The sequence below is a fragment of the Nymphalis io genome, chromosome 10 (assembly GCF_905147045.1).
Source record: "Nymphalis io chromosome 10, ilAglIoxx1.1, whole genome shotgun sequence".
In the NCBI taxonomy this organism is placed as follows: Eukaryota; Metazoa; Arthropoda; class Insecta; order Lepidoptera; family Nymphalidae; genus Nymphalis; species Nymphalis io.
This window is the reverse complement of record NC_065897.1, coordinates 5,829,667-5,847,297: the sequence shown is the minus strand read 5'-3', so window position 1 is coordinate 5,847,297 and position 17,631 is coordinate 5,829,667. Positions and strand designations below refer to the sequence as shown.

The window sequence follows — 17,631 nt, the reverse complement described above, 5'->3', positions numbered from 1 at the left end:
GATTTATGTTGTTTATTATAATATACATATATAGATTAGTATTCAATGTAATTTCACCCACACAATAATTGTTGACGACGCAGTGTAATCGTACAGTAAAACTGAAATGAGTGAATATATTTTAGTTATATATATAATGGGCAGGCTGACTAGCAAATAGATCACTTGATAGTAAGTCGCCACTGCCTATAGACATTGGCACTGTAAGAAATATTAACCATATCATACACTGTTAAAACGTTGAGATTGTTAAGATTTATATCTCTTGTGCCTATATTTACACTGGCTTACATAAAATTTAATCAATATTATTCATATTATATCATTTTTCATTATACAGTACAGTACAGTAACAGCCTGTTAATGTCCCACTTCTGGGCTAAGGCCTCCTCTCCCTTTTGAGGAGAAGGTTGTGGAGCTTATTCCATCACGCTGCTCCAATGCGGGTTGGTAGAATACACATGTGGCAGAATTTCAATGAAATTAGACACATGCAGGTTTCCTCACGATGTTTTTCTTCACCGTTAAGCACGAGATGAATTATAATCACAAATTAAGCACATGAAAATACAGTGGTGCTTGCCCAGGTTTGAACCCACGATCATCGGATAAGATTACTCATATCCTTATATAAAAATATGCACTATTATGTTTTTTGAAGTAAACGAATTAAAAATATATATAACTAATTAAAAACATTCGTTAGTATTCCTTTAGGTTTATTTCGCCATCTGTTTCATCTCAAATAAATCAACGCACGCGAGTTGCTTTTGACTTACGTTTTGTATTTAATTTGTTCTCGGTCCCATCCCCGGGTGGGAAATTGTACAAAGTACCTTTTCACGGTTGTTTCAGACAAACGAAAGCAATAGGTAAGATAAAAGCGAGATATCCAGGGAATAAAGCGGTATCCTTTTGTATTTCTGCTGCGCATCTGTATACTGAATACGAAATCAAAATAAATTATATAACTGACAATATAGCAACAAAGTAAAGGTAAAATGCTTTCCAAGTTACGTTAAGTTACACTTAAAGGCGTTTTTCCAAAAAATATGCGTCCGATTTATCCGCATTAGGGATAATCGCAGAGTTCAACCCATCCGCAGTGCAATGTATAGGCCTCGTTCTGGGAGAACTGCCTTCATGATCACGGTGTTCCCTACGCCAGGTATATAGATGGTTCAAAACAAATCTGGTAGGTAAATATTAACTGGACCAGGATAAAACTTCTGTTGAAATAATAATATTGCTTAATCTCTATCCTTATATATTATGTGTCATATTAGATGCAGCCAACTTTTAAGGCGTTAATTTACTAGCAACCTTTTTTGACATTTGGCGAAAAGCGTTTAAGCAGCTTTTTCGACTAAAGGGTTCCAGCGCGTCAAATTAAACGCTGATAATGAATATATAAACGCGATCTCATTCTAAGCACAGTATGCCAGGGCAACCGCTTCTACCCACACAGTGTGCAGTTAACCCATAATTTAATATAGAAATAACTATTGACACTGATACGATAATGAAGCCATAGGCTTAAGGCATAATTTTTTATGCTAATTATGGTGCAGATAAACAATAACCTTATCAGTAACGTAAACGCAGATTGAGTTAAGTAGTGACATAAAGATACTTTGAATGTATATTAATTGTAGCATAAGGTGTAAATTATATCATATTATATTTCTATTTAAAACAAACTTAAAAATTTAAAAAAATCATTATACAAAGTATTTTAACCTTCCAAATATACATTAATATTAAATTAAAATATATCATATGACTAAAACTCGGCTGACATTTTCCTGCTTGTATACCAATTATCGTGAAAATCAGTTTATCGGTGCCGTTTCAAAGTCTATTATTCTCAAACTGATTTATCGGCATCTATCACAATAAACAAACACAATAAATAATTCATAAATTATTTTTGATCACTTGAAATCGAACAATTTTATTCGACCTGTACTATATATAATTATGTCGATTCGATAATTTGATTCCCGGGATCCCGTTAGTTTTTCAGTCCCGGGATTAAATTAAATTCTGATTATTCTAAGAATATTTTTTTTATGTTATAGGCTGACAGCTAATGGGACACATGATGGTAAGTGGTCACCACTGCCCATAGACATTGGTGATGTAAGAAATGTTAACCAATCCTTACATCGCCAATGCACCACCAACCTTGAGAACTAAGATGTTATGTTAGTTATGTCCCTTGTGCCTGTAGTTACACTGGCTCACTCATCCTTCAAACCGGAATGCGACAATACTAAGTATTGCTGCTTAGCGGCAGAATATCTGATGAGTGGGTGGTACCCACCCAGACTGGCCTGCACAAAGCCCTACCACCAGGTAAAATATTCAGTTATTTAGTTATTGAAAATAATTAAAACAGTTGATTTATATAACATACTCTGGTTTTTTTTGTTACACGTCTATAATCCTGGAATTATCCCGGGATCCCAGGATCGTTTGTAAGCAAAGCCGAATCCCCGGGATTAGAAAAAAAGGCCGGGATCGAAGTCTCTAATTCCGACTGACATACGAACGGCGCCGGTATTAAAAACGTAATGATCAAACAATTGATCAACAAGCATGATCATTATGCAATTAAGATGTCTAAGACAATTGCCTGTTAGTTTTGCAAATTAGGTATTATTGAAAGTGAAGTGCCTTGACATTGAAAGAAGGTCTTAGGCACAGGCCACACTGCGAACTACGTCGCACATTTCTTTTTTTCGCGGTTTAAATGAAATTGTATCATAGTATTGGGTTTTTCAACGCGCGAATCTTAAATCGCAATTGCGTCACTATATCTTAGATACTTATTTAATAATTTATTTCATTCATTCGATACATGATACAGTGGGACATTCACAGGCTGTTACGGTTACGGTACGGTATTCGATACATACATACAAAAAATAATAATTTATTTTTATTCTTGTCAGCTTTTTTGGATGCTGCACGTATATTAGCATAAGAAACAATCTAATTAATATTATCATCTTAATATTGTTAAAATTAATTACGTTAAGCAAAATTTAATATTTTAAAACGCTTAGCTTTATATAAAAATTATCGTTTGTAACAGGAACATATTTTCGACAAGCGCATTTTTTTGTATATGATGTAATATTATATATTATATTTTTTTGTATATGATCAATATTATTATAATACTTAGAATGCATACTTCGCGAAAAAATTTAGAAAGTAATTCTTTAATTGGATAAAGATTTTTGGCTTCGTGTGTTAATCTGGTTGTCTGAGATAATCCCAATAAAACACATCACACTGATGTATAACGGTCAAAAGTTTATTTAATTTAATTTTCGAAACTACTAAGTTTCTTGCTGATTCTTCTAGGTAGAATCTACATTCTGAACACGTTGTCACTTTAATTTAAGAAGGCAAAGGTCTTGAATAAAGTCTATTTTAATTTGATTTAATTTTGAGTATATCTACATAATATATACAGATTACAAGTTCTGGGGACCAATTCTACTAACAAATTGTCACTTTATTGCAATCGAATCGAAACGTAATCGTTGCCATTTATTATTGTTTTGCCGTTTTCCTATTCTTTAATTTGAATATTGACTATTGGCATAAAAGTAAACAATTAAGTTTGGTTTTGACATAGCAGTATATGGTAACATATTGTCGGTTCGGTTCCGCTTCGAATAAATATGGATTATTCAAAGTTGGATCGGAATTGAATCGGGACGTATCGTAATCGAGATACATTAGTAGAATTTGGCCCATCCTTATTTTGCTGCATTTGCAGTGTAAATTAAATAACAGTGGAGTATTTTGTCACCATAGTGTAAACATTGATTTGTTAAGCTTACTAGTGACTTACTTACCCAGTCTTGTATGATGTATGCTTGGAAAATACATTCTGTCGACTCTACTCCGTGTGACTTTAGCCCGACTATGCGTTTGCATAGTCAATAAAATAAATTTTATTTGCATGATAAAGAGGTACAAGCTTATAAAATTGACTTGTAAATTAAAAAAAAGAAAAGAAAAAAGAATATTGATTCAAATATTAAAGTTTTAGTACTCGGTATTAGTTACTCGGTTTTTCTAGTACATTGAGTGCGATAGAACAATTATAATCGAACTGTTCACAGTATTATTAAATTTTTTAGCAATTTGACTGTTCAAAGAGTGAGCTGCTTTATTGTAATCATCTGTAATTTTCGTTTAAAAATATTATTTTTTATTTATTATAAGAAAAAAAACCAGTTAGACAATATATAGCTTTATTTAAATTATTCGAAATTTGAATTTTTAAAATCCATTTGTCGATATGATGAGCATGACGAATGATATTGATTTTAAATAATAAAGATAATATTGTTTTTAAGTTATTGCATTTATTATGTCAAAATGTTTAAAAAAATATAACAATTATCGTATCCATTATAAATCTGAGTGCTATTATTTCTATTCAAATCTAGCTTTACAAAAATAACAAATGAGTTATAATTTCTTAGCGAGAGCAAAATCAAAAATAAAAAAAAATCGTTAACATTAGTGAGAAATATGCTTTTGAATTTTCATTTCCCAGGGACAAAATGCAGCATTCAATCTACGTCACTACGTCACCAATTAGCCCCGTTGGTATTGGAATGAATTCGATTTGAGTAGACCGCTGCGTGAGCATCGGCTGTGCCGGGATATATGCTATAACCAATAACCCCGATGTATTGTTTGCAGAGTGAATTTTTGCCCTTATATTTCGAGCAATTTATTGACCTATCATAAAAAGGCGTGCAATTCCGTATGATAGTTTAGCGTTGTGTCATTAACAAAATATATTTTTAACTGTGTTGTATTATAATTAATATTTATTTCAGAAAATTATTATATATTGTATTATCTTATATTATGATAAATGATATCCTGCTGTGTATATTATATGCTGTTTATAAAATATTACTTTCGTACTGATAAAACTATAAAATACTAAGAAAAATGTTTTACTATGAATCATTTAGGCGCAATATTCATTTATGTGGTCAAATGGCACGTTTTTTAAATACCTATTAATTTCGAGGAGATATCAATCTGGCCTTCGCGACTTCCTAATTAGCTTTAATGATTATTATCAGCAGATGTAAGCGAAGATAATTAATTAGTTAAGAAGTAACCGCACGTGTCGTACAACTAAAATATCGAATTTGTCTGTGTTAAATTTATTGTATTGAAAATGATACTCAAATAGGTCATCGTCCCTCCAGGGCTCGGCCACCACTCCCACTTTACGACTGGCGGTAAACTCCTAGTTATGATATACTACTATTACAAAAGGTGCTTAAGCATCAAGTTTCAGTTTTATTTTTTCCATAAATACAGAATTATATAATAAAAGTTTATCATTATAATAAACGTATGGAGCAAAATTTCAATGATATATTTCACAGAAATAAATAACGACTTGAATAGATATTTAAAAATAGAATATTTATTTCAATACTTATAAAATGTCTCAGCATATAGCTTACTTGAAAAGACACAAACACGTATACGCGCAAACATTTTATACATACTCAAACAATTGTATATATGTAATAAGCTATTAAAAGCTGTGCCATTTCTAATTTACTAGAATCCCCTATATGTATATGCCCCCATAAACACATTATTACCCTATAAAGCCAGTCATTCTGATCATATACATTCGTCTGTTTATAGCTATTATAATTGACTACGTCATACTCTCTTATATAGCTATACACTGTCATTTATACATATGGCATTTATACCTATGCAATTATAGCAAATAGATCAAATAAAGATTAAATGATAATGGACTAAATTATTTTTTTCGTAAATAATGTAAACGAATTATGCCTCCGACTTTGTTTGCGTAGATTTAACTCGTATGAAACAGTGTCCTAACTACTCTCTGAAAATACTATTACTTATCTTGATAACAAGTATGGTTAGTATACTTGATGCTTTCAAGTCTAGAAACTTATTACATTACCACAAAATATATACTTTTTAATCTTTACCTAAATATAAGAGATTGCAACGATTGTTGTTTAAATATCATTCAAGTGTAGACATATTTTATGTAAATATATTTAAATTATTAAACAGTAAAGCTGAACAATTGTTGATTATATTTTTTTTTATGATTTCGTTTTATGTACATATTTAAATATATGTAGTCTATTTTCGGATAGTTCTTTAGGACATCTACGAGTTGATATTATCTTTTAAATAAAATAATTGACTCACAATTTTATACACTTATAATGTACGCGTGGTTTTATTTGAGTACCAATATACATAGGCGTTTATATGAATTGTGGACAATTTCCTCTGACCCTATAGTAATTTGTAATGTTAACAACGACCGCGTCATTCATGAGATATTTTATTGGTGCGTAACCTCATTAGTTGAATGAACTATAATTGACATGCCGACTGACCTGCCAATTAAACGGAAGAATGAAAAAAAATATTTTTAGTTGTCATTTGATCAATAATATCTCTTGCAATCGGTAAGTTTTAAGTTTGATCCCAAAGATGAAATATTCAGATATCGTTTTACGTAAATAATATAATATTATTAAAATTGCTATCATAGTACGTATCATATTTATTTGTACTAATTTAAAAGAAATATGTTTTGTGAGACGTTAACTTAGAAAAAAGGGTAGTTTTTCTTCTTTTGAAATAAAATTTGATTAAAAATTTAAAAAAGAGATTAAGCGAAGTCATAACTTTTAATTAATGAAATAATGTATATCTGACGAAGGTCAGATCACATCTCAGATAGACTTTTAACAAAAGCCCTCATTAAGTCAGTAGGTATCGGTTTCCGGAATTGGAAAACTTTCTCAAGACGGAAATACGTAATTTGAGATACTTTTGTTTTTAAAATTTTAAACAAAATGAAATAATAAGAGTATTTTTTTAATTCTGAAACAAATATTTTATCCAATAAACTTACCGGTAGATAATAAACTGAAGAATACCACCAAAGCAGCCCACCTCATTTTCACGATTTACACAACTATTGACATGAAAGCACCCGAACTGCGTCGAAGGATATTTTACAAAGCGCGCGCTTCCTTATGAAAAACTTTTTGGATACTCCTGTGTCCCGTGCGGCACTCGACTGTGAATGCGTTAATGGAACTACCGTGGTCACACAGCTCTTCTGCTCAACCTTTGACACGCATGCGCACAACGATAACATGAGCTAAAAGGAAATTAAACTAGCGAGTTTATTTTAAGTGCATATTTGAAACTCCATGAATCTAATAATTGCTAATTTAGGCAAACAAATTGTATATATTTTGATTTTTTTTTAAATTAGTTATATCAAATACTTGCTTGTTTGTATTTTTTTTGTAGAAATTAAGTTTTTACTTTGTGAAATGAAAAGAAAAAATGTTAACCGCATATATTCTTCAATTATGCCGAATTTTGTTGTAATGTTAATAACGACAAGATTGACGATGTTAATAAACGTATATATATAAAAAGTTACCATGAGTCTCAATAAATATAACGTGTATAATTATGGCTGAAACTATGCCGAGAAAAAATCAATCAAAACCAAAACAATAATAGGTATGTTTTATAAATATATTAGTAACTAAATATTTTATTATATATTATTACTACTATCTCGTTGGTATAGTAGCTAATAAGGTTAAAAGTTCCAAGGTCCTGCGTTCAAAGATTCAAAGTCAGTCCAAAAAAGGGTTTATGTCAAGAAGTTCTCAACAGTAGCCCGAAGATTGAGAATTGGTAGTATTTCGGAAAATACCATATTTGATCCTGCGTCTGAACTACCGGTCGTGTTAGATTGCTTTTCGCTTGAATTTTGGGAGTAGGGAGTTATATCATTAAAATTTATAATAAACACATCTAATATTTAATAATGTGGACATATGAATATTTGGACGTCATTATATGAAAATAATCATCATTTAATGAAAAATAATCGATAATCTCCTAAGCAACAATTATTTTCGCGAATACAAATATAATCTGGTCATCATCAATATTAGATTATCAGTGATATTCTAAAACTAAAGATTAAAACAATAACAATTTTACAATGGAAAAATACTGTTTTTTAATACATATATTTTTATTTATCTTATGTTCTATGATAATTATTGAACATTTTCTTAAAATATTTATTAAATTGAATGATATATTAAAAAATTCTAAATATTTTAGAAATAAAATATGTAGTTTATATTTTAAAGTGTTTTAAAAAAAATTAAATTTTTAATTATTTAATTCATTTAATTATAACGTCAAACGGCACCAAAACGATAACTTTTATTAGATAAAATAATTACTAAAAATAGAAGGGAGAAATAAAGAGTATAAAATGTAAAACTCAAGAAAATATAAAATTCGACTGAGAGCAAAATTGAAAGAGAATATCTTGATTTAAAAACAGAAATCGGAGTCAGAGACTTCATGCTTATAATTTATCCTTCAACAGATCGGCTTGAACCTGAAGAGCAATCGTCAGGTGCGATGGCTCTTAGACGATAGTTATAGACATTTCTTAATCAAGAATCGAAGGAACTTACAATTATTATGATCATATACTAGAACGCAGGACCTACCAAGGAACTTTTATAGGGCCCTAAGCTGATTTAAATATTTATACCGCCTTGTGAATCATTACAGTAAAATATTTCATATAATTTATATTTTTATAAAAAAATGTCTGTTTTGGTGCTTATCGCTTAAGATATTTCATTTCTGATGCTTAGTATATATACTGTATATATTAATTTTATATAATAATTATTTGGTTCCATACTTGAAATATTATTGTTTTTAAATATTGAAAATTAATGGCCTGTGATAAGTCCAGCCGTAATCTGTAGACACGTCTATGTATATATTATATTAAAATTCAATCATTCGGATTTTTTAAACTTAATGAGTTAAAACCATTATAAGGCTACTTCATTACCAATTGATGTCATATTTCTTCACAATACATCAACGCGGAAGTAACAAATAGACTCCGGCAGTGAAGAGTTGAATCTTGAATATTATAATATGGTTCCGAGTCTAGAGATTGATTAAGTTGGTTTACTTGATTAGATTTGATGATTTCTAGTATTTCTGGTACTCAGATTTGTTTAACTTGGCTAAAGAGAGACGCATGATAGACCACAGATACCGAAAAAACGATAAAGATGAGAAATTTAAACGTCCATTACATATTCTAGTATGCGAATAACAACAGCTGAAGAAATCCTGCTGTTGAAGAGAGTCGAAACATTTTCATACGTGCGCTATACATAAATTTACAAAGCAACCACACTTCAAAGTTATATTAGTGTATATATTTATAATTTCAAATTTATATTGACAGCATGTTATTGTATTATTTTCAGTTACATAACTTTAATATTGACAAATAGGTAATGCTTAAGACGTTGCGTGTCTCTATATCCTATGCCAAGTAATTTTGGGTCAGTAAGTGAGTGGCCCTCATAAGTTACAAGACTTGGACGAGTTATTGGAGTATCCTGCCAAATTTCTTGCTTCATGCGTCACACTATAAACTAATGACCTACTAAATTCAGCTTATATTGTGTACTGATTTTGAGTTTTATTTGTTTATGTCACAATATATTAAAACTTTGACTAAAATTAAGCTAGATTTACAAAAGCAAAGTAAGTAATTCTCATAAATATTTTTTACATCATCCATGATTAAGGTAACTTAAACGTCTACAGTGTAAAAGATCAAGATTGCAAACTTTAACCTTCATAATGTTTATAAGTTGAATATTATCAATTACACGATATGATAAAATACAATTATTTATAACCACTTAAGATATAGTTATATTCCAATTATCCAAAACATTTAATTTATACACGAACATGAAATTCACTCTTGCCATGTCAATAGTCTAAATTTAAAGCGGGTGGAACTGTATATTGCAATTTGTATTATAATTTTATTTCCAATAAACCTTCTCCAATGTGTTGCATATTTTGCTATGAGTTTTAAATATATTGGTTTAGTACTTTTGCCAGTTAGGTTTTATATAAAGGTATTACAAAATCTTCTTATTTAATAGTATTGATACGTAATTATCTATTTTTTATATTTATATCTTACTTACCACAATTAAAAATGAAGGTGTGACATTCATGTGTCCATCACCGCATTTGTATTTATGCTATATTATTCATTGTCTTTGAAAAGTTTTATTTTATTTGTTACTTAATTATTATTAGATATTATAATATTACTTATTTTTTTATTAATACAAGTATGGCAGTCTATCATAGAATATCACCAAAAGCAAACGCAATATTTTCCATGACCTATTTCCACTTCGAATCCCACGCGTGGGCTGACGTAAACACCATCTCTTATGCATTATTTTCATAACATTGATGAGCAGGTAACTTCCTATTGTTAAAAGAAATTTCCTATTGTTAAAAAAACAAGATTTTAAATAATTATAACCTTGAAAAAGTTTATAAACCTTCAATTAATATTATCTATGAGACAACATGTTTTGCAGAATGGTAACTTTAATTATAATTAATTAAACATGTTGATAAATTATATAATCTTCTAATGATAAGTGATAATGATTACTAAAGGACAAATATAATATTCTTAATTAATTAAAGCTACATACATGGCTTACAATAAATAAAAATTATTTTTGTATTGATATTCCTAATCAAGATATAAAATACAGAAAAAGTAGTTTCTTTTTTGTTTCTTTCATTGACAAAAAAGTAATATTGAGTATCGCTTGATCGTAAAGGAATCGGTTTAATTACAATATATTATATTGTAAATCTGTCATTTATATACGTGTGTTATGTGCTTTCCGAGGCACGAGAGTATAAACACTACCAACTTCTAGACTCCAGGCTGCTACAGGGAATTTGTCGACGGAAAATGTTAATAACTTTTTATTGGCCAGTTTATAGCTTTAACCTAAGACCTCGAGATTAGCGGCCTTATGAGCTATCCAATAGACAAACGAGGCAGGTGGAAATTCAATAATATATTTTTAATTATCTTTTCTACTTACTAGCTTTGGTACCACCCAATCATCAGTTCTTTCTATTTACAATAATATCTGCTAATCACTCGTCAGAAGAACTATATATCAATTTTACACCATAGTTCCAATGTTTGGTGGCGTTTTGATGGTATAAGTTAAACTATAAGGGTTAAGTTATTGTGTACACTTACAACAGTATCGGTGTTTGTGTGCGGAGTTTAACACATTTACATTGGAATATCAATGTCCAGAAAAGGGAAGAGAAATCTCGAAGATCATCATATGATTTATATATAAAATCAAGCAGCGATGGTTTTAAACTAGTCTACGCTCAAATAAATTTATTGTTTATTTGAAGATAATAATAATAAAGTAACGCTTGAAGCTAAAAATTCAAATAGGTATGGTATAGAGTCTGTTGTAATAATTTTATCTAATTTGAGGAGTTCTGTAAATGTATTGTTATCGCTATCCGTTGCAACATCATAAATGTTTTAGAATGTAAAGTGTTTTGTTTAATATTAAACGATTTGTAAAAACAAAATAATTTTCTTTCAAATTAGATTAATTTGCCATAGACCATTTATTTTTTAATACAAGACAAGGGTTACTAAGACTGTATTTTAGCAATGGTGGCCAATCTCAAGGACGATTGAATGTTTTATTAACTTGGTGGTAGGGTTTTGTGCAAGTTGCAACGGTGGGTTTCCGGAGGACAGAGGGAGGGTGCCAGCGTGGAAGAGTTGGCGGGCTGCATGAGCCATGCCCTCAAAGAGGTCTGCCATGCGGCCATGCCGAGGACGCTTCGCAGAGCCCATCGCGGGCGATCCGCCCTGGGAACTCCAGGCGGAGGTGCTTGCAGAGGTGTACGGCTTCCGGGCCGAGGCGAGAGACCGCGGCGACCGTCCAGGGTCAGCGGATGTTGGGCGGATCAGGGCTCTAGCCCAGCAAGCCCTGATAGCCCGATGGGAGGAGGATCTGGGGTCCCCCACAGCGGGCCTGGCGTTAGTGGAGGCGGTACGTCTCCTTTGAGTCGCTGGGTCAAAAGAAAACGAGGCACGCTCTCTTTAAGGTTGATGCAGGTACTTACCGGACACGGCTACTTCGGTAAGTACCTGCACAAGATAGCACAGCGGGAAATGTCACCTTCCTGCCACGAGTGTGGTGCGCCAATCGACACGGCGCAACACACCGTGACGGAGTGTGCTGCGTGGGGGCCCCAGAGGCATTCCCTGGCGGCAGTTGTCGGCGGAGACCTCTCCTTGCCGAGCATCATCAACGCGATGCTCGAAAGCGCTGGTCGGGAAGTGCTGGTCGGAAATGGTCTCCTTCTGTGAAAATGTGATGTCGAAGAAGGAGGCCGCGGAGCGGGAGCGGGAAGAGGACGCCGCTGCAAACCTGCTCCGCTGAAGAAGACCGGGGAAAAGAATGAGGCGCTATGCGCACCTTCTCCCTCCGCCGCAATAGGCGTCGCCGGGACTAGGGGGGTTCTCAGTACTCTGGTAATCCCCCTAGAGAATGAAGGCCTGCATAGGCAGGTCACCCGTCAGAGCATCGTGGTGGCATGTGCAAGCGATCCCGTGGCGCTCCTCGTTATGACGGAAAGGGTACCGCTGGTTTTTTAGGGCGTATACCGTTGTTCGGGGCGCACTCGGCGCCTCGGACATCGGCGAGCCCTACATACCCCCCCACTGTTCCCGTGGGGGAAACGCGTAATGCGTTTTTCCAGCGAAAAAAAGGGCTTTATGTAAGCCCGTCTGGGTAGGTACTACCCACTCATCGGATATTCTACCGCTAAACAGCAATACTTACTTAGTATTGTTGCGTACCGGCTTGGAGGATAAGTAAACCAGTGAAACTACAGACAGAAGGGTCATAAAATCTTCGTTTCCAAAGCTGGTGGCGCTTTGGCGATGTAAGGAATGATTAATATTTCTTACATCGCCAGTGTCTATCGGCGGTGGTGACCACTCAACATCAGGTGGCCCATTTGCCCGTGGGTTACACTGGCTCACTCATTTTTACATTTTATTGTGATGTGTGACCCAAGATAAACATAATGTTTCAATGGCTGTCACCTATCATCCCAAACCTCTAGAAATTGTTAATAATTTCTTGAAATTTACCTACCTGCTTTATTTCATTATTTAAAAAAATAAACAAATAAGGTATAAGTCACAAAAGCTCCAAATGCTTAGTCAAAGGAAAAGTAGTCACGAAGAGAGCTCGTCTATTAAACCTAACGACATATTACGTCAAGCCGGCTTTGTTGAAGTTTGCATTTATTTTACCGTTTGATAATATAAAAAGGAAAAACATAAATCTAACGTGAGTGTCGTCACTGTGAAGTATACTTTGTTGCTTGCTTGCATTTCATTAAAACCTTCCACTTGTCAGACGGCAAATATTCACCTAACAATACAATAAATTTAATGATTATGCCGCAATGGTTTTCCTTTGTAAATTATTATATCTGTAAAAATAGACCTATCTTATCTATAACCAATTCTATGCAATCAGAGTAAATTAATCAGAAAAAGCGTTCCTTTTGATGACGGATTAATTTTATCAATCTTTTTGATTTGAAGATATTGGGCAACTACATAAATAGTAATATTTTTAAAGAACGCCAGATTTTCTTTAGTCGTGAACGTTGACAATGGCCAAACTACTTTTGGTATTCGCAGCTGCAATCATTGGTAAGTAATTTATGTTAAAAAATAACTTATATAATTGTAGTATCAATAGTATTAATAGTCAATAATAATATGCTGAATTGGTAAAATTCGTGTCACTCTTCCACCAACCCGCATTGGAGCAGCGTGGTGGAATAAGCTCCAAACCTTCTCCTCAAAATGAGGAGAGGAGGCCTTTAGCCCAGCAGTGGGACATTCACAGGCTGTTTCGGTTCGGTTCGGTGTCACTCTTGTGTTAACCAACTTGTCGTGCTGGAATATCAAGCTCCAGATTTTCGCGGCATATATTAGGCATACAGAGATTTTACTTTTTTTATTCTCTAACCGATTTTTAAAAATTACCAATTCCATTACTTATATTAGTTTGTTTATGAGTAATATAGATTTACAACGATTTTAATGTTTTTGTTTAAATACTGTATTGTATTAAAATATTTTAATATTCTCCAATTTATTTTCTTATATTACATATGCATTTGAAGAAAATGTGAAGAAAACTTTTTATTTAAACTGACATTCAAAATATTTTGCTCATTATCTTATGTACATTAATCACTAAATATTTACAATGTTACAGTGTAATATATATATTCTACTCTTACGCTAATGACCTTCAATATATACCTACTTGTAATATCCATTTGGCCTAAAAATTATCTGAAACACACATCAACAAAAAACATCTAAAATTTCTACGAATCCTTAGTACAGCGATATTAAGAGTTACAAAACTTTACATACACACTACCTTATTTTTCAAGCTTATAATATTATAAGTGTATTTTGCTTATAAAAAACGTTTCTTAGTGCATTGACCTTTTCACAACACTAGTTTTTTTTTCTAGCATGCCATGCGGAGCCCATTTTAACAAAGCAAGGAACCTTTAACAGATACTTTATTTACTCTAGGTAAGAAATAGTTTCATATTTACCATTTTACAACTTCTATTTTGTTATTAGTATTATTTAATATTAAGATTAAGGTTTTAAGTATATGGAAATAGATTTTTTTAAATAAAATATATAGGTGAGGTTTACTTTTTATAGATAATCAAAACCGTTTCGAAATATAACTTCTCTAAGACAAATTAAAGCCGATTTATTAGCAATTTTTAGATTAATTTTAGAATTATTCTAAATTAAATTTTCGATATAAATAATATATTACACAACTTATTTATTGAATTTTTTTTTGCAATTTCGTATTATTTTATATGATTTATTTAAAAATCAATACAAAATATTGTGATTGCTGTTTTAAATTTTTATATTTATTGTTATCAGCTGTTTATTCTTACTTGGTAGCTTTATAGAAGCCAGTCTGGAAGTGTAAGTTGGGTAGTGAAACTACAAGCACTAAGATAGTAATATTATTTCCCAAGGTTAGTGTCGCATTGGCGATGTAAGGAATAGTTAATATTTCTTACGGTGCCAATCTGTGAGTAATGGTGACCACATAACATCAGGTGGCCCGTCCACCTACCTATTTTATAAAAAAAGTAAATAGAGGTTTATAATTTTACTAGATGATAACTATGGAAAATGACTATTAATAATATTTTTTTTACAGAACCAATCCTAGAGATCCTATCGAAATAAACAAGAATAGTATTACATTAGAAGCTGTAGCGCCACTCATCTCTTCAAAAAATACGGCTATCATTGTTCACGGACATAGAGGATCTGTAACTACTTCCTTAAACCCGACGGTCAAGGATGGTAAGTCTCTTATTTATATCATAAAAACATAGTGCAAATCAACTTGACAGTAATTGGTCACCTCTATCAGAAATACGTTACAAAATGCTAGTCGTTATATAATGTTCAATGCACTGGCAAACATGGAAAATAACGTTGTCGTTATTTTTTCCTGCAATAAAAGTAGCTTCTCATTTTATCACTCAACGACGTATTGCTCGTAACAAAGTATTTATTATTATTCACAGTCTTTATTGTACACCACTCAAAAGATATCCTTATCGCTCACTAGTGATTTCTCGTAAATATTCGCTTGGAATATTCAGAAGTATATTTTGTGATAGAGTAATTATGGTCTATCAAGAGTTTTGCCATGGTTTTTAATATATTTTATCTTTTTCAGCTTTCCTCAGGAATCAAGATTTAAACGTCATTGTAGTAGACTGGTCATCGTACGCATCGCAATCTTACGCTGTTGCTGCGGGAGCCGTCCCAAGTGTTGGTGTCAGCTTGGCTGATTTGATCAAACAATTAGTTGACGTTACTGCTGTGTCTATTAACTCCTTGCATCTAGTCGGTTTTGATCTCGGCGCTCATATCGTCGGTTTTGCTGGAAGGATTCTCGATGGAAAAGTCGCAAGAATAACTGGTATAATTAAAATATATAATTTATATTTAAAAATTCAAGAGACTAATTTTATTTAAATTTGAATTTAGTCAAAACAGTTTCCCATGTATTATCAATCTTATATTAATCATAATAATAATTAAAATGGTTTTTGTAACTATAAATGTTAAAGTATTTTTTCATTAACAATTTATACTCGTAAGTCATAACTGTCCATATATTAACCCTGTAAGAAATATTAACCACTTAAGAAGTGGTTAATATTTCTTACATTGGAACCTTGAAAACTAAGAATTACTTCCCTTGTGCAACTGTTCACTTAAATCAATAATAACATTATTTTAGGACTGAGTCCAGCTGCACAGAGTTGGGGAAGCAACTCTCAACGTCTGAACAGTAATGATGCTAATTATGTGGAAGTTATTCACACCGATGCTGTTGGTGTTTTGGGCCATGGTATTGGTGACCCTGTTGGTGATGTAGACTTCTTTGTCAACGGTGGAACTGGACAGCCTGGCTGTTTCCTTAACAATTACTGTAGTCACAACCGTGCGTGGGAAGTGTTCGTTGCCACACTCACCAATAATCATTTACTCGGAAATCAATGTGGAAATTGGCTCCAAGTTACACTGAACACTTGTCGTGGCTACACTCTCCCGATGGGAAATAACGATTTTAACAAACTTGGGTATGTTATATTATTTATTTAAAATATTTAGTATAGAAACATTTATAATAAAATTATTATTTGTTTTTAGGTCTGGAATGTTCCGTGTTAATACCAGAAGAACATACCCCTTCTAATGGATGGCACAACACTTTGTGACTATTCACCAAACCAAGCTTTGTATATATATTTTATTAAGGTCGGCTGTATTTAATTGTCTCGTCTAAATTAAATATTTTTTTGAACTTTTTCTTTTTATTTACATATAGCTAAAACAGTATTTTAGCTCTTTCTTATCTTACGGATACGTGCTTAGATGAAATAAATACAAAAAAAAACTTAAAATTATAAGTTAAAAATGTTGGAGAAAACATAATTTTTATTTAGATAAATGAAACATCCAGTTATTGAACCAGATAATTAAATCATCATATTCAGCCCACATTAATCCACTGCTGGACATAGGCCTCCTCACAGGCGTGCCAGTTCTCCCAGTCCTGTGCTAGTCGCATCCATTGAGCACCCGCCATCTTCCTGAAATCGTCTGACCATCGGTCGGGTGGTCTGCCCACTGGCCTTTTTGCTTCTCTAGGCCACCACTCCGTGACGACTTTAGTCCACCTTCCGTCTTCTCGTCTGGCCAAGTGTCCAGCCCATCTCCACTTTAACCTCGTGATACGCTTCCCAATATCTTCGACTTTTGTCCTTCGTCGGATTTCTGCGTTTGGTACACGATCAACGAGTGAGATGACTAGCATAGCACGCTCCATCGCTCTTTGTGCCACTTTTATTTTGTGCATGTTATGCTTAGTAAGCGTCCATGTTTCGGCACCGTAGGTGAGTATAGACAAGACACATTGGTTAAACACCTTGGTCTTGAGG

At 32.7% G+C, this 17,631-nt stretch overlaps 2 protein-coding genes and 1 non-coding gene across 3 annotated transcripts in view; 1 reads left to right on the top strand and 2 right to left on the bottom strand.

Moving 5' to 3' along the window:
- LOC126771305 (neural cell adhesion molecule 2-like) overlaps window positions 1–7,186 on the bottom strand; it is a 100,397-nt gene extending 93,211 nt beyond the window's left edge. The window contains exon 1 of the mRNA XM_050491128.1: window positions 6,983–7,186. Within this exon, the coding sequence (XP_050347085.1) occupies window positions 6,983–7,028 (46 nt within the window). The 5' untranslated portion in view covers window positions 7,029–7,186. The remainder of the gene's footprint in view (window positions 1–6,982) is intronic.
- Window positions 1,015–1,176, bottom strand: LOC126771518 (U1 spliceosomal RNA). Its single transcript, XR_007669546.1, has one exon. It is a non-coding gene; the product is annotated as a U1 spliceosomal RNA (small nuclear RNA).
- A 4,636-nt stretch (window positions 7,187–11,822) lies between the features above and the next one.
- Window positions 11,823–16,955, top strand: LOC126771216 (phospholipase A1 member A-like). The gene is made up of 5 exons (XM_050490972.1): window positions 11,823–11,971; window positions 15,327–15,475; window positions 15,858–16,103; window positions 16,428–16,770; window positions 16,841–16,955. Exons 1-5 carry the CDS (start codon window positions 11,823–11,825, stop codon window positions 16,884–16,886), a joined length of 933 nt encoding a protein of 310 aa, XP_050346929.1. The 3' UTR covers window positions 16,887–16,955.
- Window positions 16,956–17,631: the final 676 nt, after the last annotated feature.